The 27,272-nt window shown below is 68.5% G+C and overlaps 1 protein-coding gene across 1 annotated transcript; it reads left to right on the forward strand.

Moving 5' to 3' along the window:
• Positions 1–349: 349 nt before the first annotated feature.
• GPC1 (glypican 1) lies at positions 350–27,064 on the forward strand. Its single transcript, XM_047773950.1, has 9 exons — positions 350–727; positions 19,653–19,811; positions 22,241–22,632; positions 23,197–23,362; positions 23,990–24,120; positions 24,207–24,326; positions 24,404–24,537; positions 24,877–25,052; positions 25,400–27,064. Exons 1-9 carry the CDS (start codon positions 562–564, stop codon positions 25,633–25,635), a joined length of 1,680 nt encoding a protein of 559 aa, XP_047629906.1. The 5' UTR covers positions 350–561; the 3' UTR covers positions 25,636–27,064.
• The last annotated feature ends 208 nt before the right edge of the window (positions 27,065–27,272 follow it).

Genomic DNA, 27,272 nt, shown 5'->3' on the forward strand with positions numbered 1-27,272 from the left:
CGGCAGGCGTGATGTCACGTCCGGCGGGGGAAGCCCTGCCTCAGCACCCCCGCCCCCGCCCCCACAGGTGGTGCCGCCGCCCCAGGCGCTGGGCGTGGGGGGCGCGCCCTCCGGGACCCCAGCCGCGGCCCGCGCGCTCCCGGCCACCCAGCTTCCCTCCAGCAGTCGACGGATCGGCGCGAGCCAGGCGGCCCCCCGGGCCCGGGGAGCGGGAGGGGCGCCCGGTGCGCCCCGGATCGCGCCCCCGCGCCGCGCCGCGCCGCGCCCCGCCCCGCCCCGAGCGCCCCGCCCCGCCCCGCGCGCCCCTCCCCGCCCCTCTCCCGGGCCGCCGAGGGGCCGGGCCGGGACTGCGCGCTCGCCCGCCGCGCTCTGGGCCGCCCGAGCGAGCGGCCGGTCCTCGCGCCCCGCGCGCCCCGCGCCCCGCCGCCGCCGGCTTTTGTTGTCTCCTCCTCCCCTGCGGCCGGCGCCTCTGGACCGCGAGCCGAGTGCGCCAGGACCTTGGCTCTGCCCTTCGCGGGCCGGGGCTGCGCGGGCCCGGCCGGGGGCGCCGCCGGCCCCGCCATGGAGCTCCGGGCCCGAGGCTGGTGGCTGCTGTGCGCGGCCGCCGCGCTGGCCGCCTGCGCTCGCGGGGACCCTGCCAGCAAGAGTCGGAGCTGCGGCGAAGTCCGCCAGATCTACGGGGCCAAGGGCTTCAGCCTGAGCGACGTGCCCCAGGCGGAGATCTCGGGTGAGTGACCCGGCGCGCCCGGGGCTCCCCTGCGCCCCCTCCTCTCCCCCGCTCCGCGCTGATCCGCCCCGCGCCGCCCTCCCTCCGCCCGAGTCTCCGCGGCACCTCTCGATGGTCCCCGCGCCCCCAACACGCACCCCGGCTCCTTCCCGGCGGGACTGTCCTCGCCGGGCGGTGGACCGGGCAGTCCCCGGCTCGGCGCGTCCTCCCGGGCAGGCAGGACTGAGCGGCGGGGCCGGCTGTCGGGGGGCAACTGGCGCTGGCCACGGGCGACGGACTCCCACCCGCTGTGAGGGCCTCTCCGGGAAGCGCCTCGGGTCGCGCCGGGGGTTCCCGGGGTCTGCAGCTAAGGCAGCCTGGGCCCCGGCGAGGTGGGGAGCGAGCTGGGCGCTGGTGGGGCGGGAGCAGGGGGGAGAAGGCGGAGAGGCACGACCTCTGCCACCGGGAGCGGAACGCCGGCTCGCAGGGATCCCTGCCGAGGAACTTGTGCTCGCCTGGCACTCCGGGCGCCTCCGGCGGGGAGTCCAGCTGCAGGTGGTCGGCGCCTTGGATCCCGCCCAGGGGCCATGTCATTTCTTTGTAAGAACATCGCCGTCCCAGGCGGCCTCAGCCCTGCAGCTGCCTGCAGTCCTGCCCACACCCTCCCTGCGGGCCTCTGAGGAGCTTTAGGGACCGAAGCGAGGGGAGGGGGTGGGGCACAGTGTCCTAAGAATTTCTCAAACCCCCCAGGCTTCTTGCTCAAACTGCAAACATGTCCAGAAGCACACTAGATCTGCGCGTCTGTGCAGGGTGCCTGGGACTCAGTGGATGAGAGCGGACCAGGTTCCTGCCCTGAGGGACTGACTCCTCCCAAACTGGGGGTGGTGGCAGGGCTACCTCAAGTGGTGACACGGGGGACGTGGAATGACCATGGCCACAGGGATTCTGGATGAGAGGAGTGTGAGGGGCAGGTCCATGGCCATGCCTTGCTGGAGAATGGGGGTCGGGGCGGGGGGACAGTCAGGCCCTGGACCCCTGCCCCCAGGAGGGCAGAACCCACGGCAGGCGCCTTAAGAGATTCCTGGACAGCCCACTGCCTGAGGCTCCAGAGAAGCTTCCTCTCAAGCGCCCCCCCCCCCCACGCAGGCCTTCCTGCGCCTCTCTGCTGACTGAGCCCTGTCTTTAGGGCTGCCACCCTCCCAGAGGACAGGTCTGGTGGGCACATCTGGGTGCCCGAGGCCATCGCGAGGCCCCCTGCACAGTTCGATTCCTGCCCCTCCCCCACTCAGCCCCACACAGAGGAGCTGGGGGACCCCTGGCCTTTCGGGTGAATCTGTCCTGGACCCAGGGGTCTGCGGGCGGCTGAGCAGCTGCCCAGCTGCCCCACCCACCCTGATCTCGGACAGCGCTCCCCCAGGGTCCCCTGGACCCCACAGCCTTCCTTCAGACACCCGCTCCCACTCGGCCCCCTAAACTCGATGGCATCCCCAGGCCTCTGTCCCACTTAGGCTGAGACAGAGCGGCTGAGTTTGGGCAGCCGCCAAGGGCTGGGCTAGAGCAGGGCAGGCTGGAGAAAGTGACGTGGGGCTGGCAGGGACGCTGGGCCCTGGCCCCCTTGGGTTGGAGGGTGCTGTGGGTTAGGGACCCAGGACCAGCGAGCCACTTTGCTGTGGGTGAGATATGGGGGGGCGCGGTGCTGCTCAGCCGGCTGGGAGTTTGGCTGCCCAGCAGTGGCCCAAGCATCACGCCAGCCAGGGCTTCGAGGGCCACACACACACACACACACACACACACACACACCGGCCTGGACTGCGCACCGTCCCTGCCCAGGCCCCGCCACCCCCTCACCCCTGCTCCAGGGGCTTCTGGGGAGCTGCTCTCCCCTCTGGCTGCGCCACCCCACCCCCCCATGAACAGCTGAATTCGAGAGCACCTTGCCCTGTCCGGGCACCGAGGAGCGGGCCGGCCCCACGTGGGTGAAGGAAGCAGGGTGACCTCCCGAGGCAGTGGCCAGTCCCGTGCCCTCCTGCGCCGGGCAGCTCGGCTTGGCCTCCGTGGACGGCGCGCCCTCTGGTGGCCCTGCGGTGGCACGCTGCTCTGGGGAGCCCGGCCTCCCCGCCTGGCTGCTGCAGGCCCAGCGGCCGCTCCTCTCCAGCACGGGGACCCCTAGGGGTGGACGCGGGGTGAGAGTCCGGCCTGGGCCAGCTGCGGGGGTGGCGGCTGGGAGGGAGGGCGGCCCTGGTCTTAGGGTGGTCTTTCCACCTCTGCCTGCCCCACGGAGCGGCACCAGGGTGGGCTCATGAAAGAGAACCCGTCCCCGCGCGCAGGGCTCCCCTTCGGGACTTGGAGCAGTTTTTTGGATGGCCGGCCAGGCCTGGCGGTGGTGAAGGCAGCAGACGGCCCATTTTACAGATGAGGCGGCCTGGGGGACTGCAGCGGGCAGGCCACGGAGGCCACACACCTCAGGTCACCTCCCTCCAGCCAGAGCACTGCTCAGAAAGTGAGGGCCAATCCCACCCCGGAGGCTGGCCGAGCTGGGGAAAGACCCAGCCCCTGCTGCATCCCCCCCTCCCTCTTTCCCTCTCTCCATCTCTCTCCCTCCTTCTCTCCCTCCCTCCCTCTCTCCCTCCCTCTCTCTCTCTCTCTCTCTCTCTCTCTCTCTCTCTCTCTCTCTCTCACCCACACACACATGCACACTGGCCGTTTTCCTGCCTCTGCCTGTGGGGTTGCTTCTGGTCCCCAGATGTATCCTGAGCACCTGCTGGGCCTGCTGGCCCTTGACCTGGTTTGTTGCATATCCCTCTGACCCCCACCGAGGTCCTGGGGCAGAGACCCCCCCCTCTGTGGTCGCCTCAGAACGTGGCCTGCTTCCTGGCACTAAGCGGGTTCTCAGTCAACTCTTGCTGGGGGAGCCATACATGTCCCGCTTCATGCCAGGCCGTGGAGGGGGAGGGGCGGAGGAGGACAGAGGCCTGGGCAGAGAGGAGGGGTCAGGGCACCTGGCACTGGGGGTTGGAGGTCAGAGGGGCTCCTGGGACTGTCGGCGTAACAAGGCCTGGCGGGCGGCCCCTCTGCTCCTGGATGCCAGCTGCCGTGGAGCCCCGACCGAGGACCAGGCCCCACCGAGCGCCGTCCCCCCCCCGCCGCCGCCTCCGCGCGCACCAGCCCCGGGCCTCTCAGCAGAAACCATTGCTTCTCTGCGCGTCCTGCGGAGGCTGGGAGACCCTCCCGGAGCCTGTCCCTCAGCCAGGCTCTCGAAGCCACGTGGCACACAGCCCGTCCCCAGATCCCCCTGGTCTGGTACCCTGTCCTGCTCGGAAGGCAGGAGCCCCATGGGTCCCCGGGTGGCCCCCAGCCTCCATCTGCGCTGCCACCCCCTCCCTCCACCGTTGGGGCTGCCGAGGTTTCGTCAGCCGCAGCGCAGGGCCGGGGTGGGCCCAGGGGAGCCGGCAGGGCCACCTGCTCCACGCAGCGCCAGGCCCTTGCTGGAGCCTCCGTGCCGGACACGCCACTGTGTGCTCCTCCGAGAGGTGGACGGCCTCCTTGGGCCTGAGCTCAAATGCCAGCCCTGCCGCACTGGCCTCCTGTCGCCTGGCCTGCCTGGGCCCCTGCCTCTTCGCGGTGACAGGGCAGGGCTCACGACCACACCAAAGGCTGCAGGAGCAGGAGCGTGCGGACACCGGGCGCCATGAGGGCGACCTAGGCCCCATCCTCCCCCCAGGCCCCTGCGGACCCCTTCGGGGGGTGGTGTCCGGCCCTCGGGAGCCCTTGTCGTGACCCAGACTCCCTTGTCGTGGTGCCGCAGGTGAGGCGGGCTCTCTAGACCTGACTTCCAGGTGGGTAGCAGGCCCAGAGGAGCTCACGGCTTTCTCGGGGGCACCAGCCATGGGGAGCACGGGGACCCCAAAGCCTGTGGCATTAATGGCTGGGCAGCTCTGGGTTCCTAGGAGCCTCGTGCCATCCCAGCCTAGAGGCCGAAGTGGGACCTCGAGGCCCAGGCCCTGATGGGCCACCCGCTGCCCACCTTGGCCCGTCCACACTCCTCGTCCTGGGCGCCGTTTCTGAGGCTGGGTTAGGACCTCTGTCAGTGGGAACCGCCCCTCCCGGCGAACCCCGTGGGCTCCCTGCCCCCATCCTGATGGGCTGCCCGTGACTCAGCCTTCCAGGGGGCCTGGGCCGGATGCCTGTCCAGTGCAGGCCACTCAGCCCGTGGGGGAGGGCTGTTCCTGGGGCATGAATTGGGTGGCCCAGCTGTGTGCTGCTGGCTGGTCCCAGGAGCCCCACCCCCCACCCCCGGCATGTCCCCAGCACCAGGCCCGGCCAGGTCCCCCCGGAGTCATGGACAGATGCCCTGCCCGGGGGTGGGTGAGCCCAGGGGTCGAGGCAGGCTGTTGCGTTGGTAACTGGCTCCAGGCTGGCCCTGATTACGGCGGTGCAGGCCGTGGTGGACAGGCCTGCGGGGCCACGGAGGCCTCCTGGGAGAGGGGCTGGGGACACACCGGCCGTGCAGCAGGTGGGCTTCAGAGCCAGGAGAGAGCACAGGGGGCTGGCACCAGGGCCTGGCTGGTCGCAGACAGGGAGACAGGCCAGGAGAGGGGCCACGCTGGAATCGGGCCACACCCAGGTGCGGCGAGGCCGGACCCCTCCCCTGGCAGCCAGACCCACCTCCCGAGGCCTGGCTTGGTTCAGGAGGGTTTCAGACCAGCCCAAGGCAGCCCGGGCCTCACATCCGCTTGTCTGGCACCAGCATGTCCAGCCGTCAGTACAGCCCAGAGGGGTCAGCTCATTACCCACATCCGAGAAAGGACACGGGCTTGGAGGGTGGGGCCTCCAGCCCAGGGCCACCCACCCCGTGCCGCCTGGCGGCCTTCATGGCCCGTTTGTCTAGGAACAGGCCTGGGCAGGTGCGCTGAGCGGCCTGAAGTCTCCTGGGCGGGGACAGCCCTGCTGGCGGGGCAAGGGGGACAGCAGCCTGCCTCGCACTCCAGGCCCGAGGCCCTCCCCAGCTGCGGGGGTGGGGGCAGGCCCGGGGCCTCCAGCTTCCTTGGCTCTTCTTGGTCCTGGGGGCCCCAGGGCTCTGTGAGGGGCCCACAGCTGCTCTCCCAGCGGGAGCCCTGGCATCCTGAGTAGGTCTAGGAGCCCCTGGGGTGGGGGCGGCCTCACCCCAGCCCCGCGTGCCTGCGGTCTCCCCTTCCCCAGTCCACTCCACACACCCGGCACCCGCGTCCCCCAGGGACGTGGCCCTGCTGCTCAGCTTCCGGGCGTCCCCTGGTGCACCCACACTCTGGGTGCTCCCAGGTCTGGGCATGTGCCAGGCTGGGCCGGGCACAGGAGGGTCGGGAGTGTACCTGCCTCCCAGGGCTGCCCACCCAGGTGCCGCTGGCTGGGTGGCTGCACTGCGGGAGGTTACCGTCCCACAGTTCAGAGGCTGGGCGTGGGTGGTGAAGGTGTCTGCCTGTCTGGTTCCTCCTGAGGCCCTGAGAGGGAAGCTGGTCCAGGGTCTCCCGGCCTCTGGGGGGGTGCGGGGGGTCCTTGACGTGTGGTCTGTGGGTTCATCTTTGTGAGGAGGTCACCTCGCGTGCCGTCTGCTGCCACATTTCACATTTGGAAATGAGGGCACTTGTCCCCTCAAGTTAGGGGCCCACCCCTTCCATCTGCGAAGACCCCACACTCAAAGGCGCTCACCTCCTGAGGTCTTGGGGTTGGGACTCTGAGCCAGGCCACAGGTTCCTCCCGTAACGGGGGTGGCATCTGTTCCTCACTCGGGTGCCTCCCAACCAGAGGGTGGCACGTCCCAGGACAGAGCCCTGCCGCAGGCTCGGGGGCCTCGGGGATGGAGCGCGGGTGTCAGACCCTCCCTCGCCCGCTCCTCGCCCCCTCTTGCTCCCCAGCTTCTCAGGAGGCCTCAGGTCCCGGCCCCACACTGTTTGTGGGGCTATGTAGTCCTTGTCCCCCAGGCCAGCGCCCTGCTCGCGGGCCCGGGGCCCTGGTTCTGACGAGCAGTCTGCCGGGTGGGCGGGAAAGGGCCAGCCTTCAGACCTTTGGTGGGGGCCTCTAGTGGAAGGGTCGTGACTCAGTGGCAGCCTCAGGTTCCCCATCTGCAAGGGGGAGGCTCCCAAGTAGGGGACACAGCGTGCGCTGGCCACTCATTTGTGCTCCGCGCTCCCTAGGTTCTGGAACTGGGCTGCATGACAGGGCAGCCCCGGGGGCTCCTTGGCACTGGTCCCTTGCCACTGCCCTGACCTCAGGCTCTGGCAGTTTGTAGACCCGACCGAGGCCTGGGCTGCAGGGAAGGGAGAGACGAAAACCCGCGGCCAGCCCGGGAGACAGGCTGCACCGCAGGCAGTCTCCCGTCAGCTTGGGGGTGTCTGGTGTGGCTGAGCTCCAGGGCCCTGCAGTGGATGAGGTGACCACAGCCAGATGACCTGGCACAGGCGGGTAAGGAGAGCCCTGCCGGAGCCTCTGGGCCCCTGCCCCCCTTACCGTCCCCCACCCACCACCCACCTGCGGTGCCCAAGAGCCCGCCGAGGCCCTGCCTCCTCCAGCCATGCCCTGGCCTCTGGCTTTGGCCCCTGACGCCCAGAGTGGGCAGAACTGGGCTGTCTGCAGGGCAGGCGGAGTGCCGTCTGGTCCAACCACTTAGTGTGCGGATGCGGAAACTGGCTGGGTCCCAGAAAGTGTCCCCAGGGCTCAGAGCCCTGTCCCTCGAGTGGCTTCTGCCCCCGCCCCTGTGCCGCCCTGGCCCAGGTGTGCATCAGGTGTCTGGTGTCGGCCCAGGGTCCTGGTGACAACCGTTGGGAGGGCTGCCCCAGAACGAGCAGGTCAGGGGCAAGGCCAAGCAATTCTGCCTCATTGGAGCCCTGGGGTGGGGAGGGGGGGCATCCGCGTGGCCCTTTCTGGAGGCGCTGGCCACGTGATTGGACGGCAGGGCTGAGGCCAGCCCAGGACAGAGCACGCGCGAGCGCGCACGCATCCCACCAGTTGTGAGGAAAGACAGCCCCGGACAGGTGCTCCTGGCAGCGACTGTGGCCCTGTGCCCCCGGGCGGGGACATTTCCAGAGGTCACCATCAGCCCTGGGAGCTGCGGCGGTCTGTGGCCCGTGCACACCTTCAAACACGGAGGGCCACTGTCGGAACCAGAGGGTGGCCATCTGGGCCCGTCCCTGTGTCTCAGAGCGTCCTTGGTCCTTGGGGCCCTGGGGTGGACCACGTGTGACGCCTGAGTGCGTCCTCAAGTGTCTGGGGCCCCAAGTGCCCATCAGCGGCTCTGGGGCCCTGGGGAGCACACCCCACCCACCCGTGACCATCTGCAGGCCTTGGGGACACAAACGATGCCGCAGGGTTGGCTCAGGCTTCACTCTCAGGCCTCCCGTTGCCATGGAGCTTGGGACACACCGGACCCACAGAGCTGTTTTAAAGGGAGAAGCTCTTAAAACATGCAGCCCTGACCCCTCTCCCAGCTTGGCAGTGCTGCCTCCAGGACACTCCAGGCACCTTGCATCCTCCCCTTCGAGTGACTGTCACCTCCCATCACTGTGTATTTGAGAGCCAGGGGACCTTGTGGGGTGGCTGCAGGTCAGACACACGCCCTGACCACCGCCCCCCCAGGGTAAGGCAGGTTCCCAACCAGGGGCAGGTCCCTGGCGGGGGGGGGGGGCGGATTTTCAGTTGTCACAGTGTTTAGGGTTGGGGTCAGGAGGGCCAGGACCTGGGGAAGAGCAGGACACTCCAGCACAGGTAGGAGGTGGCTTCCAGAAACGCCATCGCGCCGCAGGAGAAGCGCGGGAACCAGAGCTCCAGGCAGGACAGAGCCGGGGCTGAGGGAGCTGAGGGGAGGGTCAGCCCTCTGCTCTGGGCCAGAACAGCCTTCCAGGGCGGCGGACACAAGGGGGGGTGCAGGCAGGTCATTTGAGGCCGGGGTCCTTAGCTGGGGTGCACGAGCGAGGCCAGGCAGTTCCCAGAAATCAGGGAGGTCGTGAACTTGGCTGAGAAAAAACATTACGTCTCCTTTCTTGCGAACCTGGAACCAGACCCGAGCATTTCTTCTCGCTGTGTACAAGGCGACAGTGGTATTCTGGAATCAGGGACTTGGTCACCCGCAGAAACGGCTGAGTTTTCCTGTCCTCTACACTCGTAGCGAATGGCTGGACGGACCGTTTCCACCCACAGGTCTGAGATGCCGGCAGGCACCAGGCCTGCAAGACACTCGGAGGGAAGCGCGGGGCGCCGCCCGCACGCCTGTCTTGGGATGCTGCGTTGGCTGCTCCTGGCCTCCCGCGTGACCCTCCGCAGAAGTGTCGCCTTTGTAAATGTTATTTCGCAAAGCTTTCAACCTACCGCCAAGGGGCCTGGGGCTCCGAGGAGAGAAGGCCCGGGGGCTGCAAGCTAAGCCCCTTAGCGGTGCGAGGGGGCTGGCGGAGCTCGGGGCTGCCCCCCAGGGCCTGCGGGTGGGGGCGATGGGGACAGAGATGAGGCCGAGTCGGCAGGCGGGTCCTTGAGCGCCTCCCGTGTGCCGGGCACTGTCCCAGGAGCCGGAGCGCAGCCACGGTGCTGCCCACGCGGGGAGTCGGAGGCCTCCCGTGAGCTGCGGCTCTGCTGGCCGCAGTGACCGCGTGGCACGTTTGTAAGCACAGAGGAGCAACGCGGGTTTAGACGCGTGCTGGTGGCTTGCAGCCTCCCTGGGGCCCACGTGCGCCTCTCCCTGGGAACCGTGGCCGCCTCACCCCATCCCTCCTCGGCCACAGCGCCCCTCCTGGCTTGAGGGCCCTGCGCTGCCCTTGCTGGACTCTGCCTCGGGTGGACCCCCTGGCTGTCTATAGAGTTTGCAGCCCGAGGAGGAGGGAGACGGGGCCCCATGCAGAGGAGGGTACCGACCGTGGGCTGATGGGCAAGGCCAGTCTCCAGGCCCAAGGCCAGCATCTTTTGAATCAGTGGCCAGTGTCTTAGGAAAGAGGTAAGGCCCTAGCAGAAGCCAAAACCTGGTCTCCCGGACGCCGCCATCCTGCCAGGGCTCAAGTCCGGCTCCATGTTCTCTTGCTGTGTGATCTTGGGCCGGTTACTGACCCTCTCTGTGCCTCAGAATGGAGCTGGGCACACTGCCTGCCCCTCGGAGTGGTGGGTTCTATCGTGGGCTGCTCAGCAGGAGGCAGCAGGGGTCATGCTGTGCATTGAGGGCATCGCCTCGGGGGAGTGCCTGGTGGGGAGAGCCCCTCGTCCTCTCTCCAGGGGCAGCTGCAGGGGAGCGTGTCCGTGGGGGGGGGGGGAGGCCAGCCGGTGACAGCCAGGCCCTGGGCCCATGCTGGGGACTGAGGGGTCCAGGCTGGAGGGGAGGGGCTCCCCATCATCGCCACTGCTTTCGGGGTGCCCGAGCTCCCGCTTGGCTGGCCCTGCTCCTGAGGAGCTAGGAATTGCGGGCAGGGTCAGCTGCAGGCCGCTCCAGGAGGGGCAGGCCGTGAGGAGGGAGCACTTTCCCACCACAGGACTGGGCCGCCATCAGGGGGGCTAGGGGTGCCTGCGGAAGGTGGCAGCTGGCTTCCAGACAAGAGGTGTGGAAGGCCCTGCGGCACTGCCAGAGAGATCGGACGGGCACGGAGACGGTGCCATCAGGACCCGACTCATGGTCAGCCCATGACTGGCCTGGGGGCCCAGCAGCCTGTATCAGAAGGGGCTTCTGCTTGGCCATGTCACGTGGGGCCTCTCACTGTCCCTCTGTCCCCTTTCTGGCGATGGAGCTGTCTGCTCCAGGAACCTGACTGCCCCAGGTCTCAGCAGCTCCTGGGCATGTGGAACAGTGCAGGCCAACGGGGTGGCCAGGCCTGGCTGGGATGAGCCCCCCCCCACCACTTCCAGGAGGCCAGACCGGGCTATTGGTGGGGCCCAAGTTTCGCCTTCATCTCCTCACCTCAGTGACCACAGGGCAGTGCTCAGGCCAGGGGGAGGAGAGCAGCCTTGGGCCACAGGTCTGATACGCTAGCACGTCCCAGCACCTCCGAGCCTCGGTCTTCCCGCCTGTAAGGTGGGGGTAATTCATCTTCCCATAAACCAGGTAGCGAGGTCTGCGGACCTGCAAGGAAGCTGGGGCCGTCCGACACCTGCCTCTCCCCTCCTGCCGCTGGCCGGGCAGGGTCTGAGGTCCTCCACCAGGGAGCCCCCGAGACAAGACGAATGTGCTTGGCCAGGGGCGGGGGGGCTCAGGCGGGCTTCTCTCCACCCCCTGCGCGAAAGGGCAGCCCGATTTAGCTGCAAAACCACAGGTGACCCAGTTAAATCGGCATTTCAGATACTTAATAATTGTGTAGCATCTGTCCTGAATATTTTAATTTCAGATAAACAACACATGGGTGTTTCCGTGTGACTATTTAAACTAAGTCCACGTATTTAGTTTGCGGGCCGCAGATACTGGGGCGGGGGGGTCCTGTGCTTTTTTGGTGGCAAAGTGCGTGTCGTAACGTGGACTGTTTCCACGATTTCTGAGTGTACGTTCGGCGGCGTGAGGTGCACGCACATGGTTGTGCAAACTCTCCCCACCGTCCGTCTGCCCAGCTCTTCCTTCTCCGCCCCCCCTCCCCAGCTTTGTACCCTCCCCCTCTTCAGTCCCTGGCCATCACCATTGTCCTGTCCGGCTTCACACATGTGACTCCTCTGGGGACCTCGTTTCAGCAGCGTCATGGAGGGATTTGTCTTTGGAGACGGGCTTCTGCCCCCAGCACCACGCTCCCAGGGTCCCTCCGCCCTGTGGCGCGTCGGGGCCCAGTTATGCCCCGCGGCTGGATAGTGTCCCACGGCGGATGGGCCGCGTTTGCTTTATCCGCTCACCCGTCAGCAGACACGGGCTGCTGTGGCCAGGGTGGACGTGGTCCTGCTTTCAGTTCTTTGGGGCACAGACTTATCCTGAAAAGCAGTGGCGTTGATCTGAAGCACACATTCAACCGTGTCCTGAACGGTACCTGCCTGCGGGGGGGGGGGCGGGGGTGGGAGGAGGCGCTGCCTGGGCGACCTGCTGGGTCAGGGCCGGGAACATCCCCCCTGCGACCGCCCAGGGCCCTGCGGCTTGTCTGCAGCTTGCTTGGTGGCAGAGCGTGTCTGCTCCTGCCTGGGCCTCCGCCCTCCTGCTCAGGAATTCCCCTGGGACTGCACTCCGCGGAGCTCCTGCGACGGCAGAGGTGGGGAGGTTTTGCTGCGGCCCCTGCAGCACCCCGAGCCAGGTGGCCTTGGCCTGTCACTCCGGCTCCCCGCATAGGATGGGAGGGAGTGGTTGGTAGGAAGATTAAATGATGCTCAGATCCGGAAGTGGCAGCGACCCATCTCATCGGGAAGGCGGCCGGGGAGCCGTCGAGGGCTGGGAAATCACCCGCCCAACACTGGCACACGGCTGTCTTGCCTCCTCCTCCTGCGGGAAGAAAGTGGGGGGAGGTGATGGTTTTCCGGGGGAGGGGGAGGCGGGAGACTCCCCGGGGCCCAGACGGTGTTGGACCAGTGTGGGACTGTGTCTCTGCAAAGCTGCCGCGTAGGGTTTTCTGAGACACAGCTCTTCCTGAGCGCAGGGTCCAGCGTGGGTGCCGGCAGGCGCAGCGGCTCAACTCCTGTCCGAAAGGGTGGCTTGTCGGGGAGGTCACAGGCTGGGCGGGGGGCCTTGGCCGAGAGGTACCTGGAAGGCTTCCTGGGGGAAGAGAGAGGTGAGCGGGCCTTGCGAGAGGGCTGGGCAAGGCGGAAGGGTGTGTGAGCTTGAGGGGCTGGTGGAAGCGGCGGGTCAGAGCCGGAAGCCCGCAGGGGTGGCCATGACCCTGGAGGGAGCTGCCAGGCGCCCTGGGGAGTGGCGGGGTTGGGGGTGAGCAGCTGAGCCCCGCTGCTCCTTCCCATTCATCTGCTCGGCCCTTGGAGTTTACAGGGCCATTGCTGAGTGTGGGCCTGGGACCCCGCAGGCCCCCTCAGTGGCCCCCAGGGCTCTGCTCTGTATTCTGGCACGGCCAAGAGACTGTGCCCACAGCCTCCTTGCCATTCCTGGGGTGGGGAGGGGGGGAAGGCCAGGCCTGCGCTGGGTCTTTGTGGGGAACCGGGTGCAGCATCCCCCAGGATCTCCCCAGGGGACAGGCCTGGGGGCAGCACCGGTCCATCCCCTGGGCTGCCCCCTGCCCCGGAGGTTGGCCGGCCAGGCAGGCTGGGTGGGAGAGCTGTACAGAAGCCGGGAGTGCCCACCTGGCCACGGTCAGGGACCAGTATGCAGAGTCCTGGTGAGCGCCCTCTGCAGCTTGGCTTGGGCCAAGGCTGAGACGGCAGGGCTGACTTGGCCTGGAGGGTGAGGCTTCTGGGGAGCACCTCGCTCCCTGTGCTGCAAGCCAGGCATCGGTCACAGGTGCAGCAGACACAAACCCTGGGTCCCCTCGTCCCAGATGTGTTCTGAGGCCACAGCCTGAGCCATGCACCCTGAAGCACAGTGCAGAGGTCACTTGGAGGGGCCCTGGCCTCTCGGCCAGAGCTGTTTCCAGGCCCACATCCTGTGGGACCCACCGCCTCACCAAGGCACCCCCAAACCTGGTGCCCAGCAGCAGTGCAGCCTGCTCAAGGGGGCCCCCAGCAGGACCCCGGCATCAGAGAGCAGCCTTGGGAGTAACCTGGTGAACCCCCCTTTTGGGGGGGCCATAGGTGTTGTGGGCTGCCTTGGAGAGGGCACTGCGCTCACGAGCTCCCTGTCTGGCTGGCTCTCCGTGTCCCCATGCGCAGGCCACCCGAGTGGGGACACGGGATCAGTGCACCTCGGGGAGGGTGGCCTGAGTGGGTGTTTTCTCCAGTGGGTCTGGCAGGCAGGCGGAGGCAAGGACCAGGGTTCCAGGGAGTGGAGGGATTGGTGGGTCCCCGATGGCCTAGGAGGTCGGGAGGGCTCCGTATGGGGGGTGACCCAGGAGGAGGCGGGGGCAGGTGGGGCTTCCTAAGGGAAAGCAGATCACGGCACCTCAGGATGGAGGCCAGGTCGCCTGGGGGGCTGGAGGAGACAGGGAGAAGATATGGGGCCTGACGGTGGCCTTCGAGTGCCCCGACGGCAGTAGCAATCTGGTCATTGTCGGGGCGGAGACGCTCAGGCAGGGAGCAGCCACTCTCCTCCTCGGGGAAGAGACCTGAAAACCCCATCACTGTTCTGGGGTGGGGGCTGGCTGCCCTGCGCACCGACCCCCAGGCCCGTCCTCCCATCCCCTGGAGATGGGAGCAGCACCCCGCAGCGCAGGGCGGGAAAAGCCTGCGGGCAGCGAGTGGGCACCGGGCCGCTGGATGCGCGGGAGCTGGGTGCCCCTGAGGGGCCGAGAGCTGGCGGCGGAAGGGGTGCGGGGCGGTCGCCGCGGTTTCCTGGGAGACGGGGGCGGTGCTGAGCGCAGCGGGGCGGGGGCTGCGGGAGGAGGCGCGTCCCCGCGCCGGGAGCCGCCGCCCTCCACCGTGCGCGACAGTGCGGCTGCGGTGCTGCCACGGGCTGCGGCTGCGGAATCCACCAGCCGGTCCCGCTGCTTTTCCTCTCGCCTCCCAGCCCCTTCCAGCCGGATCCTGCTCCGCCTTTCCCCGGCCGACCCCTAGACCCCCATGCACCCAGAGTCGCGCGCACCGCCTGCCCGGACCCTCAGCGCCGCCGCCGCCACCGCCGCAGCTGGGGACGCCGCCGCTGGAGCCGCCGCCGAGAAGGGGTGTCCGGCTACCGCCCGTGTGGCATCCACGGAGCTGGGATCCAGGCCGGGTGACCCCAGGCCGCCGGCAGACCTATACCCATCTCCATCTCTCTCGGTCCACCACATCCCCATCCGCAGGCGCGCCAGCCCCACCTCCACTCCGTCCTCCCGGCCATCCTCTTCTCCAACCCTGTCGTCCCCTCCCCGCCGCCAGAGCCCCACCTCGGTCCATCCTACCCAGCCCTCCGCCTCACCGCAAGCCCTGCCTGTCTCCCCGTCCACGTCTCCCCCCCGCTTCCCCTCGTGAGCCCCGGCGCCACTCGCCATGGCCACCCCATCGACCTCCCCATCCTCAGCAACCCCGGCGCCACTCCACCTCTCCTCCTCGCCATCAGTTCCCACCTTCACCCCATTCCCATGTCCCTCTGCGGCTGTGTCCCCGCAGGGGTCCTGCCGCCCTTCCCCACGCCCATCTCTCCCTCTGTACCCCCTTCTCCTGCCGCTGCCCCTCTTCCGAGTCCGTCGGAGCCCTCCCCCTCCCCCTCGCCTGCGGCAGCCCCTGCGAGCCCCCTCCCGCCGCCCCCGCCCGGGCTGCCGCACCCACTGCGGCAAGCCCCTTCCCCGCCAATCGCGTCGCCCTCCTCCTCTCCCCGCTCGCCTGCCGCAGCCCCCGACGGCGCGGCCCCCCTCCCCTCCGCAACGCCGCGCCCACTGCGCCAGCGCCCCCTCCTCGCTGCGCCCAGAGCGCGGCCGCGCAGCCAGACCCTCGCGCGCTGGCTCCGGCTCCGGCTCCGCAGCATACGGCCCTCCAGCCCCGGCCGGCTGCGACTGCCGCCTGGCACTTGGCCTTTGTCAGCGACGCAGCCCCCCGGGCGGGACCCCTCCCACCCGGCGCGGAGGTGTCGGCTGCGACACCCGCTCGGTTTCGGGTCCCCGTGCTTGACGGAGGCTCTGCGGCAGCTGCAGAGGGACGCCTTGGTGACGCTGTCATGTGGCTGGGATGGTGGAGGGGCTTAGGGCTGTCGGTCGGGGTAGAGGAGCGGCCCCCGAGGGCGGTGGGTGGGGGTCGCAAGCGGAGAGGATGGCGCTGGAAAGTGGGTCTGCGGCTGCCCCCTGATGGACTCCAGGTGCTCGGGGGCGACCCTCCCCAGGGACTGGCCAGGGGGCAGGGCTTCTTCGTTCGAGTAGGGGGCAGGGCGGCGAGGGACGAGATGAGAAAGGAAGGTGTGGAGCTTGGGCTGTGGGCGGTGCCCCCGGAACCTGGGCTTATTTGTCCAGTGCCCCCCCCCTCAACAGGCTGGGGGACATGTCAGGAGGGTCCTGCGGTCCCCTGGAGCTGGATGGGGTCCAGGAACAGGGGTGGGCTCCAGGGAAGGGTCCGTTGCTTGGGGAAAGCCCTCTGCACGTCCCCCACTCGGCCCACAGGCCTGCTGGGGTCCAGAATGGAGTAGAGGGGAGGGTGGGGAAGCACCCAGCCCTCCCCCCTGTGTTTTGGAGGCCACAGTCCCTGGAAGTGTCCCCATAGCCAAGTTCCAGCATGGTCCAGGGAGGCCAGTGAGGCTAACTGTCCACACTGAATCAGCAGGAGTATTCTAGGGGCAGTTGGCTGGGTTGGTGCAGAGCATCTGGGATGTGGCTTTAAAGGCAAGTTGAGCGGGCAGTCTTCGCACTCCTGCGTGAGCAGCAGAAGCTTCTGGAGAGCTGGCCTTGGCACGGCGCCATCTTCCCTCTGCAGTCTGGGGGAGGGGGGAGAGTGCTCCAGGGCCACTAGTCAGGAGCCGCTGCCAGGTGGGGCCCGGACGGATGAGTCTGCGTCCAGCACCGGAGAGGGGATCACTGCTGGGATGGGGGTCTTGGGCCAGCGCTTTGGGGTGACAGAGCCGGTCGGGGTGGCTGCTGGGTGGAGACGCCATTAAGAAAGAGGCTGCTTGTGTCTTGGGGCGGGCTGGAAGCTGCGGCTGTGTCAGCAGGTGGCCGGGGGTGTGAGCCTTAAAGACAGTTAAGGCACAGGGTGTTGGGACTTAGTGGAGGGAAAGGGGCGTGGGGTGGCCCCGGGAGGTCTGAACGTGGAGGAGAGGCCGCCCAGCGAGGGAGGGACTGCTGCCGGCTTAGGGAGGAGGGCAGGTGCTTTCACCTGGGGGGGAGCCGAGGGTTTGGAGATGGGACTTAGGGGCGGAGCAGGGAGGAGCCCCGCTAAAGGGACTGCGGTTGGGGGAGAAACTGCCATGAAATGAACAGCCCTCCCCTCTTCCTTCCGCAAACCTGGGACCACGAGGGGGGGGTGTCCCAAAGGCTGAGGGAAGGGAAGGTTCTAGAAGGATGTAGTCAGCTACAGAAGAAAGCAGCAATGGACTGAGGAGGAAAGGAGGCAAGATCCCTGGCCAGCGGGGGAGCAGCCTCAGCACGGATGGGAGGGGTCAGAAGGAAGAGGGGACAGGCTGATGAAGCCTCCCAGTGGGGGGGGGGGGGGGGGCAAGGGTCTGGGGGAGGGTTACAGGCGGGATGGGCCTGGCAGCTCTAAGATGGGCTTTCCCTCCCGCTTGGCCTGAGCAGCGGCCTTTCTCAGGCTGTTCCGCTGGGAAGAGGTGGGGGTTTGAAATGACAAGAGAGGAATCTGCCTTGACCACTTTCAGGGTCAGGGAGCTCACCCCTTCTCCCGGTTTAGATCAGGGCAGCAGGCTTGCTTTTCTGGAAGTGCAGGGGTGCCCTACAGAACCCACCTCTGCCCAGCTGATGTGTCCAGGACCAACAGAGGACCTGTGTGGGCCCAGGCGGAGCTGGGCCAGTGCCGGCAAAAGGGAGCTCAGAGCCCCTGTGCTGTGCCCACGGACTAGCACGGGCCACTGCGTCTGCCCTGCAGCGGGCTCAGGGCGCCTCGGCCCAGCCTGCCCGGGGCCTGAGGCCGGCGCCCAGGCTCTGGCTCCGTGTCTTCACTCCCGTGTGTGTCCGAGGAGGGAGGGAGGGACGGGGGCTGTGCTGGGGCGAACGGAACAGCGCAGGTCACCGGGCTGGCTGGACGAGGTGGCCAGGCGGCGGTGGGGGCTGCTGTAGGGAGGCTGCTGGGGTGGGGCCCGCGCCCAGCTGTGAGCAGTGGGTGGGCTGACAGTGCCCAAGGAGCGCCCGCTGTCTCCTGGGTGTTTTGTCCTCACCTCTGTCCTGTCCGCAGCAATGGCAGGTGTGGGGAGGGGGCTGGGTCGACTGGGGGACCTGGAGGGGTCCGGAGGGAGGGCAGCCTGCCTACTGCTGCCCTGTGACCCAGCCAGCCTGGCCTGGGTGCCCGTCACAGCTGAGCCCCGGGTGTCACCTGGAAGCCCCAGGCTGGCACCTGCAGCACCCCCAACCCCCACCCCTAGCACCACTACTGCCTGGTGGACCCGAGCAGCAGGGGAAGGGCCTCACCGAGGGTCTCCCGGACCCTGCTGAAGGGGAGGCTTCCGGGGACGGGGCTCAGGTCCCTTGGGGTTGGGTGCACACAGCCCCCTGCAGGGCCTCCAGCATCCAGGACTCATATCTGCCCTGCCTGCCAGCTGGGCCCCTGGCAGAGGAGCCCCGTCCTGCTCCTGTGCTGCCCCCTGCTGGCGACCGTCCAGAGCGGCAGGCCAGAGTGTGGAGGCAGCTGAGAGAATGGTCTGGGGGACGTGGTGGTGTCCTAGCTCTCTCTGCATCGGTGCCTGCTCCTTACACCGCCCTGAGGAGCCGGGCACTGTCCCTCGCCCCGGCTGGTTCCCATGAGGCCGCATCTGGCCAGAAAGGCCTGGCCGCCCCAGCCCAGAAGGCCGGGGGCTTCTCCAGGGCACATGAGCTCCCCTGTCTCCGCCAAGGTCACTCCTGTCTCAAGGTGGGGGAGCGTGCTTGCATCTTTTCCAGGGCCCAGGGGTGGGAGTGGCGACTCCACGGACGTGCAACCCTGGGGGTGGAGGCGGGAGGCCCTGGCGGGAGGACGGAGGGGGCTGAGAGCAAGCACACCTGGGGAAGGAGACGCAGGGTGGGCTGGGGGCGCCGCAGGTTTGTGTGGAAAAGGGGGGGAGGGGTATTCTTCCCGCCTCTGCCCTCCGCCCTGCCTCCTCCCGCCGCCTGTGGCACCGCCGCTCTCTCCTCGCTGTTACGTTGATGGCCACAGAGCCCCGGACGAGCCACACTGCAACTGTGTCCTCTCCCCTTGTCCACCCGCCCGGGTTGTGCATCTGGGATGCTGGAGAGGAAGGCGCCCAGCCACCCACAGGCTCCAAGGGGTTAACCCAGCCTGACTGACTCAGCCCCCCCCCACCCCCTCCCGGGCTCTGCCCACCCTGCATCCCACCCTCAGGACACCCTGACCCCCGCCCCACAGCCGTGCCAGTCGCACCAGGTGGCCCTCGACCCCAACCCGGCAGAGCCTGCGTCCACCCCACTCCGAGCCCAGCCCAGGCAGGCATGGGGGGCCTCCTGCGCCCCCTAGAGGCGGGGTGTTGGCCTGCGGGGCCTGGGCCTGGTGGGCGGGGGCAGGGCTGTGAAGCCGCCCCGTCAGGGGGCGAGGTACTGAGATGGGCCACTCGCCCCTCACTGGGTAACTTGGGCAAGAAGCCTGGCCTCTGCCACCCACATCTTCAGAGGTGCTGCCGGGGGCTCTGGGGGCACAGGGGTGTCCTGCTGGTAGGGTGGGGCTCGCAGCAGGGCCCTCGCAGACTGGTGTCCAGGTTCTGACCTCATGGGGTGGGCCTCGCCCGTGGGCCCGCTCAGCCCTGTCGGCAGGGGCTGCTGTCATCAGTGGGTGACCGCCCCGGGCCAGTGGCGGCGGAGGCTGGAGCTGTCCTGCCCCTCAGTGTCCCTTCCTCTCCCTGTCCCCAGCCTAGGCCCAGGGACTGGCAGGCCTGGAGACCTCCTCGAGTCTGACACACACACCCAGCCCCGTCCAAGGACACACACACACACACACCCAGCCCCGTGCAAGGACCCGAGGCCACTCCGCACTGAGGTTCAGGTGTGAGTGGAGCCGCTCAGGCCCCTGGGACGCCGGCCCTCCTCCCGTGCATGGAGGTGGCAGCTGGGGCTGGGAGGACTGAGTGGGAGCGACGTCCCACCTCCCAGCCCTGGGCCCAGCCCGCCGCACCCCAGCACCAGGCTCCAGGCCCGCCCGCCCCAAGCCCCGCCCTCCCCCAGGCAGCCCCTCCCGGGCTCTGCCGCCCGTGCCCGCGCCCGCGCCCGCGCCCACTCTGTGCGGCAGACACACCCGCACCAGGCAGGAGGTGCCTCCTCCTGGTGCCCAGGCCCCCTGCCTCCCGCCCCCTCCTCTCCCTCACGCCCGCCCCTCCCCACAGGTGAGCACCTGCGGATCTGCCCCCAGGGCTACACCTGCTGCACCAGCGAGATGGAGGAAAACCTGGCCAACCGCAGCCGGGCCGAGCTGGAGACCGCCCTCCTGGACAGCAGCCGAGCCCTGCAGGCCACCCTCACCAGCCAGCTGCGGGGCTTCGACGGTGAGTGGGCTCAGGGGTGGCAGAGTGCTGGCCGGGGAGCTAGGCACCTGGTGGCAGGGCCTGGGATTTGGGGACACGGGAGTGTGCAGGCCCCAGCAGGGGATCCGTGGCTCCAGAGTCATCTGAGGGCCTTCTGGTCCACTCTGTGGCGTGCACATCTGGGGAGGCCCAGCCTGAACGCAGCCCCTCGGAGGGGACCGTCTGCCCACCTGGAGCTCTGCTGAGCACTTGCCAGGGACAGGCCTCGAGTTGGCCACCAAGTGGCGCTGAGCCAGGGAGCTCGGCGTGAGGGCAGAGGTCTGGGCTCAGGACAGAGGCCAGGACTGCAGAGTGCTGGTGCGGGGGGCGGACGGAGTTGGGGCCCCTGAGCCTCCAGGGCAGCAGCGTGTTTGAGTCCTTTGTCCCCAGCCCTTGCCGGGCTCGTGTCAGTCCCCTGGCTAGGATGGTGGGACGAGGTAGAGACGCTTACGGGGGCACCTCGGGGAGGGTTCCCCAGGAAGGGCCTGAGCTGCCATGCAAGCCCAAGGTCTCGGTGGAGGGAGCAGGCGCCCAGGCAGAGCTGGTGGGGAGAGTGGGCACCTGAGGCCCGCAGATCTCAGCTCTTGGACCCCTGCCCACGCAGTGCACCTCGAGGGCTCCCAGGGCGGTGGGGCCCTGTCCCGGGGACAGGAGGTCGGGGAGCCCCCCATTCATTGGCACCTACCCATTCATTGGCCCGTTGGGTCAGCGGGACCGTCCCTGTGCCTCCAGTGATGACACTCAGAGCAAGCCTTCCCCAGCCACCTGGGGAGGGGTGGACGGGACGTGGGCAGACCTTCTGGTGCCCTCTCCTGGGTCTGTCCTGTGTGTGGAGAGCCTGCCCCTTGCCCCTGCATCCTGGCCTCTCCCCGACGGCACTGAGACCTGCAGCTCCTGCCCCACCTGCTCCCTGTCACCTTCGGCCCCGCCCCGTCATGCCACCCACATGCCTGTCCCTGTCACTCTCCTCTCCCTCCCCCGTCATCCTGCCTCTTCTGGGCTGTGACAGGACTGTGTCTCCTCCACTCTGAGGCCTGTCCTGTGGTCTGTGCCCTGCAGCCGGCCCCCCACTGCCCCCCAGAAGGCGCCAGCTTTCTCATGTCCATGTCCTCCTGCCTGGCATATAAACACACATCCATTTGGGAGGCTAACTTGTCTGAAAAGCAGCTCCCTATCCCGTTCCAGGCCCACCTGTGCCCACCCCTGGGAGCTCCACCTGCCACACCCACTGTCGTGCCTGCCCAGGCCCTCTCTGAGCCTCGGGAGCAGCCCTCCCAGGACCACCAGCAGCAGGGGGTCTCGCAGCCTTGGTCTGAAGTGCCCTTGGGGCCTGAGTCTAGTGGGGCCTCGGGCGGCTTGTTCCAGGACTCTGGGCCCAGGCTCTCTCACCACGAGCACTCGCAGCCTCCAGGGTGGGCCGCCAGGGGCCGGGCTGGGAGCAGGACCCTGCTCAGGAAGGAGATGGGGCCGGGGGCTGGCCTGGGTGTGCTGCCAGGCTAGTGACTGAGCTCAGACTGCCCTGTGGGGGAGGGGCTAGGAGGGGACCAGGAACCAGGACTCCACTGTGGCCGCTGGGCCAGGGCCTGGACCTGTCCACTCCTTCCCGCAGTTCCCACCTGGGGGGCGGCAGGAGCACAGCCCCAGCCAGCCCTACCGCCCCGGGCCTTGGCCGCAGGCCTGATGGCCACCGTTCCTCAGCAAAGCCTACCTGGCTCCGTGTTCTGGGGACACCGCGATTGGGCCTGTGTGGGGAGGGGTGGCCACAGACTCCAAGTGGTTACCCCACAGTCTCCCTGCTGAAAGGGGTGGGCAGTGTCTGGCCCTCAGCACGTGGGCTCAGGGGCACATTTGCCCCACACCGCAGGGTCTGCTGCCCACACTCACGTCCCAGACTCTGGCATGTCCCAAGGGCCGAGGGAGGGCCTCTCCAGGCAGGCAGCTTCCAGAACCAGAGGATTTGTGGGGGTGGAGGCAGGAAGCCCAGGAGAGCCTCAGAGATGGGCAGGGTGGGGGGTCTGCAGGATGACCCGAGATGTCCCCTGGGCAGAGGGGCTGGCTGGGTGACAGGGGCAGGGACTCCCTAGGCCCTCTCCCCCAATGGGTCCCACCCCCCATTCAGAGGGCCCTCCTGCCCCCGCGCGGAGCCCCTTCCCAGGCGCTCGGGTGGGGCGCTGAGGCACTGCTTGCCCTCTGCCCAGAGCCCCGCTCGGAAGCGATACTGGGCCAGGAGGTGGAGGTCTCAGGAGGCCCGTGGGGGCATCCTGGGCGCGTGCAGGCTCTGATGAGCCTCAGAGCGTCTGTGGCTCCGGGAGGAGGCCCCCCCGCCCGAGTGCCCGCTGGGCTGTCCCAGCACATAGGGGTGGGCAGGAGCGCCGCCCCCCCAGGCCTGATGCCCGCCTCTCCGCGCGCAGATCACTTCCAGCGCCTGCTGAACGACTCGGAGCGGACGCTGCAGGAGGCCTTCCCCGGCGCCTTCGGAGAGCTGTACACGCAGAGCGCCAAGGCCTTCCGGGACCTGTACGCCGAGCTGCGCCTCTACTACCGCGGCGCCAACCTGCACCTGGAGGAGACGCTGGCCGAGTTCTGGGCCCGCCTGCTCGAGCGCCTCTTCCGGCAGCTGCACCCCCAGCTGCTGCTGCCCGACGACTACCTGGACTGCCTGGGCAAGCAGGCCGAGGCGCTGCGGCCCTTCGGGGAGGCCCCGCGCGAGCTGCGCCTGCGCGCCACCCGCGCCTTCGTGGCGGCGCGTGCCTTCGTGCAGGGCCTGGGCGTGGCCGGCGACGTGGTCCGCAAGGTGTCCCAGGTGCGCCCCTGGTCCCCGGGCGGTGGGTGGGGCGGGAAGGGCCCGGCCTGCGGCCGGTGGGGAGCCGCTGCTGGGGGCGGCGGATGCGCCCCCGAGGCTGCCGCGGGGAGGGGGCGGGGGTGGAGGGGGGGCTGTTGCCCCCCCTCCCCCCCCCCCCCCCCCCGGGCAGCTCCCGTCAGACCCCTGCAGCCCGGCTGTGCGCCACCTCCCCCTTCAACCGGGGTCCTTGGCAGGTCACCCCCAGCCCAGGCTCCATCTCCTCATCTGCATGGTGGGCGGTATTCCCACTTTTCTGGGAGGGCGTGTGACCGCCACGTCCCCGGGAGTCGTGGCTCTGTGACGCGAGCGGTTGGTTATTCGGCTGGGTGCCCGCATCCCTGGAGGGCCTGCTTGGTCACCTGAGAGGAGACGGGGCCCCAAGAAGGGCCAGCGTCAGGCCACGCTTCCATTGCCGTCTGCGCAGAACCGAGGTGTCCTGACTTTCATCCAGGGTCCCGCACTGGGCTCCTTGCGCGCGGCTGGCAACCTGCTGCGGGTTCAGCTCAGGCTACCCTTGCTCCACAGTTGCCCTTGGGCCCTGAGTGCTCAAGGGCCGTCATGAAGCTGGTGTACTGTGCGCACTGCCTGGGGGTCCCCGGCGCCCGGCCCTGCCCGGACTACTGCCGCAACGTGCTCAAGGGCTGCCTGGCCAACCAGGCCGACCTGGACGCCGAGTGGAGGAACCTTCTGGGTGAGCCCCCGCTGCCACCTCTGCCTGCTGGGGTGGGGGTGGGGGTGAAGCTGGGCTTGTCCTCTGGAGCCATGGTCCCTGGGGCGGAGGGACGGGATTGGAGTGTGACTTGGGCAGCTGCCCACGAGGGAGCCCTGTGGGGTCACAGCCCCTGTCCGTTCCCACTGAGCGAGTGCTGCAGCGTGCGCACATGCCAGCACGTGACACACGGCAGGTCAGCCTGTGCACGAGCTAGTGTGTGCTGATGTGAGGTGGCTCACCAAGCACATACGCCAACGCGTGGAAGTGGTAATGAGCTGAGCACACGCGCCCAGCACACGCGCATATGCTGAAACACGCGCTGATGTGCACAGGTGATGGCGTGACACGAGCCACCATGAAAACTTACATGTGTGGTGACATGCGCCAGGGGGGCCAGGTATGTTTGTGCCAAGACAGGTGGAAGCTTAGATGCACGTGCTTAGCATACACCTGTGCCAACAGGCACACGCGCTAACGTGGGTATGGGCTGGCCTGAAGCTAGCCGCCACGCTTCCGTCTCTCACACGAACTGACGTGTGCACGGACAGCACGCGCGTGAGCCACTGCGCACACGTGTGAATTGCCCTGTGTGTGTGCCCGGGCCAGACTCCATGGTGCTCATCACGGACAAGTTCTGGGGCCCGACGGGGGCGGAGAACGTCATTGGCAGCGTGCACTTGTGGCTGGCAGAGGCCATCAACGCCCTCCAGGACAACAAGGACACACTCACGGCCAAGGTGCGGGCAGGAGGATGTCGTGGGGAGGGGCGGGTCGCCCCAGATATGGTCTGGCGCCCTTCCAGAACCCCTGCGTTCTCCCCCAGGTCATCCAGGGCTGCGGGAACCCCAAGGTGAACCCCCAGGGCCCGGGGCCTGAGGAGAAGCGGCGCCGGGGCAGACTGGCACTGCAGGAGAAGCCACCCTCGGGCACGCTGCAGAAGCTGGTGAGTGGCCCTGGGTGGGCGGGGAGGGACAGGCAGGCTGGGCCAGGGTGCCTGGTGGCCTGACTGCTGCCCCGCAGGTCCCCGAAGCCAAGGCCCAGCTCCGAGATGCCCAGGACTTCTGGATCAGCCTCCCCGGGATGCTGTGCAGTGAGAAGTTGGCCATGAGCTCAGCCAGTGATGACCGCTGTTGGAACGGGGTGGCCAAGGGCCGGTAGGTGCTCCCTCCCCCACTGGCCACAGGCCATGCCTCTTCTGAGGTCTCTGTTGGGTCCCACATCTGGCCCGTGGCGCTGGGTGCCGCGTGCCCAGGGCCATGTCTGGCGTCTGACGAGGGACGCGGCAGGACACAGAGCTGGGATGAGGGCCGAATCCTCGCATCCTGCTCACTGCATCCACGCTCCTCTGCGGTGGGGCCTGCGTGGGCTCCTGTCCGCTCCTGAAGACCACCGGGGGTCTCCAGCTCGCCACCTCCCTCATGTGGGGGCGAGGAGCGGGTGCCCATTTGCAGGGGACAGGGCGGTGACCCAGGGCCTGCCCTCCTGGCCTCCAGGTACCTCCCCGAGGTGATGGGCGATGGCCTGGCCAACCAGATCAACAACCCCGAGGTGGAGGTGGACGTCACCAAGCCAGACATGACCGTCCGCCAGCAGATCATGCAGCTCAAGATCACGACCAACCGCCTTCGCAGCGCCTACAACGGCAACGACGTGGACTTCCAGGATGCCAGTGAGCGCGGCGGGGGCGGACTCGGGCCCAGAGCGGGAAGGGTGCAGGAGGGGCTCTGAGGGCGCCACTGCTGCCCTTGTCCCCAAGCGCAGTTGAGACCTGGCCGGGCCCGCCACCCAGCCTTGGGGGACCCGGTGGGGGCAGGGTGCTTGTGACGGGGGGGGGGGGGGGGGGGGGGGGGCGGGGAGCCTCGGCGCCAGGACTGGGGCGCAGACGCAGGAAAGAGACGCGGGTTCCCGGGATGGGGAGGGTCTGCCGGAACCGCCTCGCCTCCCAGGTTGGGGGCGGGGCGGGGGCGGGGCCAGCCTGCCGGAACCTCCTCCCCCCCCCCCCCCCCCCCCCGCCAGGTGACGATGGCAGCGGCTCCGGCAGCGGCGATGGCTGCGCAGACGACGCCTGCGGCCGGAGGGTCGGCAAGAAAAGCTCCAGCTCCCGGACGACCCTGACCCACGCCCTCCCCGGCCTGTCGGAACAGGAGGGCCAGAAGACCTCTGCCGCGCGCTGCCTCCAGCCCTGCCTGTGCCTCCTGCTCCTCCCTGTCCTCGCCCTGGTCCTCGCAGCATCCAGGCCCCGGTGGCGGTAACTGCCCCTGAGGCCGAGGCCAAGGACTGACTTCGCCAAAACTCAGAACAGACGATATTTAACTTCCTCGCCCTAGTGGCTCCGGGGCGGCACAGGAAGAGACAGCCAGGGACCGCGGCTCTGTGACTGTGCTTGGGGCAGGGTGAGGTGGCACCGGTCCCCCAGGCCTGGCTTTGCCTGCCGCCCTGGCTTTTAATTTTGTAGGAGGCCCTCAGGTCAGCCAGGAACAGTGTCCCCAAAAGCCATGCATTTCAGGGACCCCGGGGTCGCTGGTGGCCGTCTCCCCCTAGCTTCCCTGCACCATTGCAGCAGCACCCAGGCTGGTGAGGAGGTCGCGCGGAGCAGTGTCCTGCTGGAGCTGAGCCCACGCCTTCCTCACTGCCCCCGGGGGCCCTTGGGGCTCCAGGTGTCTGAAAGCCAGACCCTCCCCTCAGGTCCTGAGAAGGTCCTATGCATGAGCCCTTGACCCCCACCCCCAGAGCTGCCTCTGGGCTCTGCTCTCAGCCCCGTCTGGCTGGGGCTGGGCCACCGCCCACAGGAGGACTCCTGCCTGGAGTCCCCACCCAGACCCAGACCTAGGTCCCAGCTCAGGGCAAAGGCCAGGGCTGCAGGGGACCCTGGTGAAACATTAGCTCAGGGCCAGCAAGAGCCGGCACTGCAGGCCAGCGGGACCCCAGGGTCCCTTCCCGGACCCCAGCAGCTGCTGGTTTGACAGTTCAGGGCTTTTCCAGCCCCCGTGTTGACAAGCACTTCCCATTCTTCTGAGAGCTGCATCCTCAGCCTCTCCCAAAAAGCTTTTGAAGGCCCCCCGGACAACCTCCCCGGCCCCAGGATCACTCAGGCTGCCCAGGCCTCCTCCCCAGGCCCAGGGGCCTCCTTCTGGGTGGGCCCTCCCAGCTGCAGGCCCTGGGGAGAGGGAGCGGTCCCGAGGGGCAGGGGGGTTCCGCACCGCCATGACCGTGACCGAGACAGCGGTCCCGCCGGGCCTCAGGCCCCAAGAAGCCTGCTCGGCCCTGCTTTGCTTTTCCTCACGGGCTGGGAGTCCCCTGGCCACGGGTTATGGCCTTTTCCACAGGTTGGGTCCAGGGCCCCCCGCCTGCACACCACGAGGCAGCCCAGTCCCATGGGCACCGCCACCCCATAATAAGCCTGTTATGCGGGGCAGGGGGGCTGGGCCCGGAGCCTCCTTCCCTGTGGGTGAGGGCCAGCTGGACTCTCGGGGGCCCTGGGGCAGTGACCACCCATGGGCCAGGACGGCCCCAAAGCAGCCTGCACTCCAGCCCCACCCTATGTGCATCTCTGGAAGGGGCAGCCCTGCCACGGTCACTGGCCAGGCGGCAGCCAGGCCTGCTGTGTGCTCATGCAGCGTCGTGTCGGCAGGTGACGTGTGTTCTTCGGGTCCTCGTATGAATAAAAGGCTGGAGACCGTGTGTGGCCACTGATTCCTCCTTGACCGGCCCAGTGGCAAGTGTGCGCAGGGGCCACGCACAGCGGGCTGTGACTTAGGGTCAGTTGGGAAGTGCCCCCAGCGGGGTCCCCCTGCCACCCACTCTTCCCCCGTACTCTGGACACATGCATCCTGACACGTATCCTGAGAAGGTCCTAGTTACACCAGTTCTCGCCACGTAGCCTCAGGGA

The sequence above is a fragment of the Phacochoerus africanus genome, chromosome 3, assembly GCF_016906955.1.
Source record: "Phacochoerus africanus isolate WHEZ1 chromosome 3, ROS_Pafr_v1, whole genome shotgun sequence".
NCBI lineage: Eukaryota > Metazoa > Chordata > Mammalia > Artiodactyla > Suidae > Phacochoerus > Phacochoerus africanus.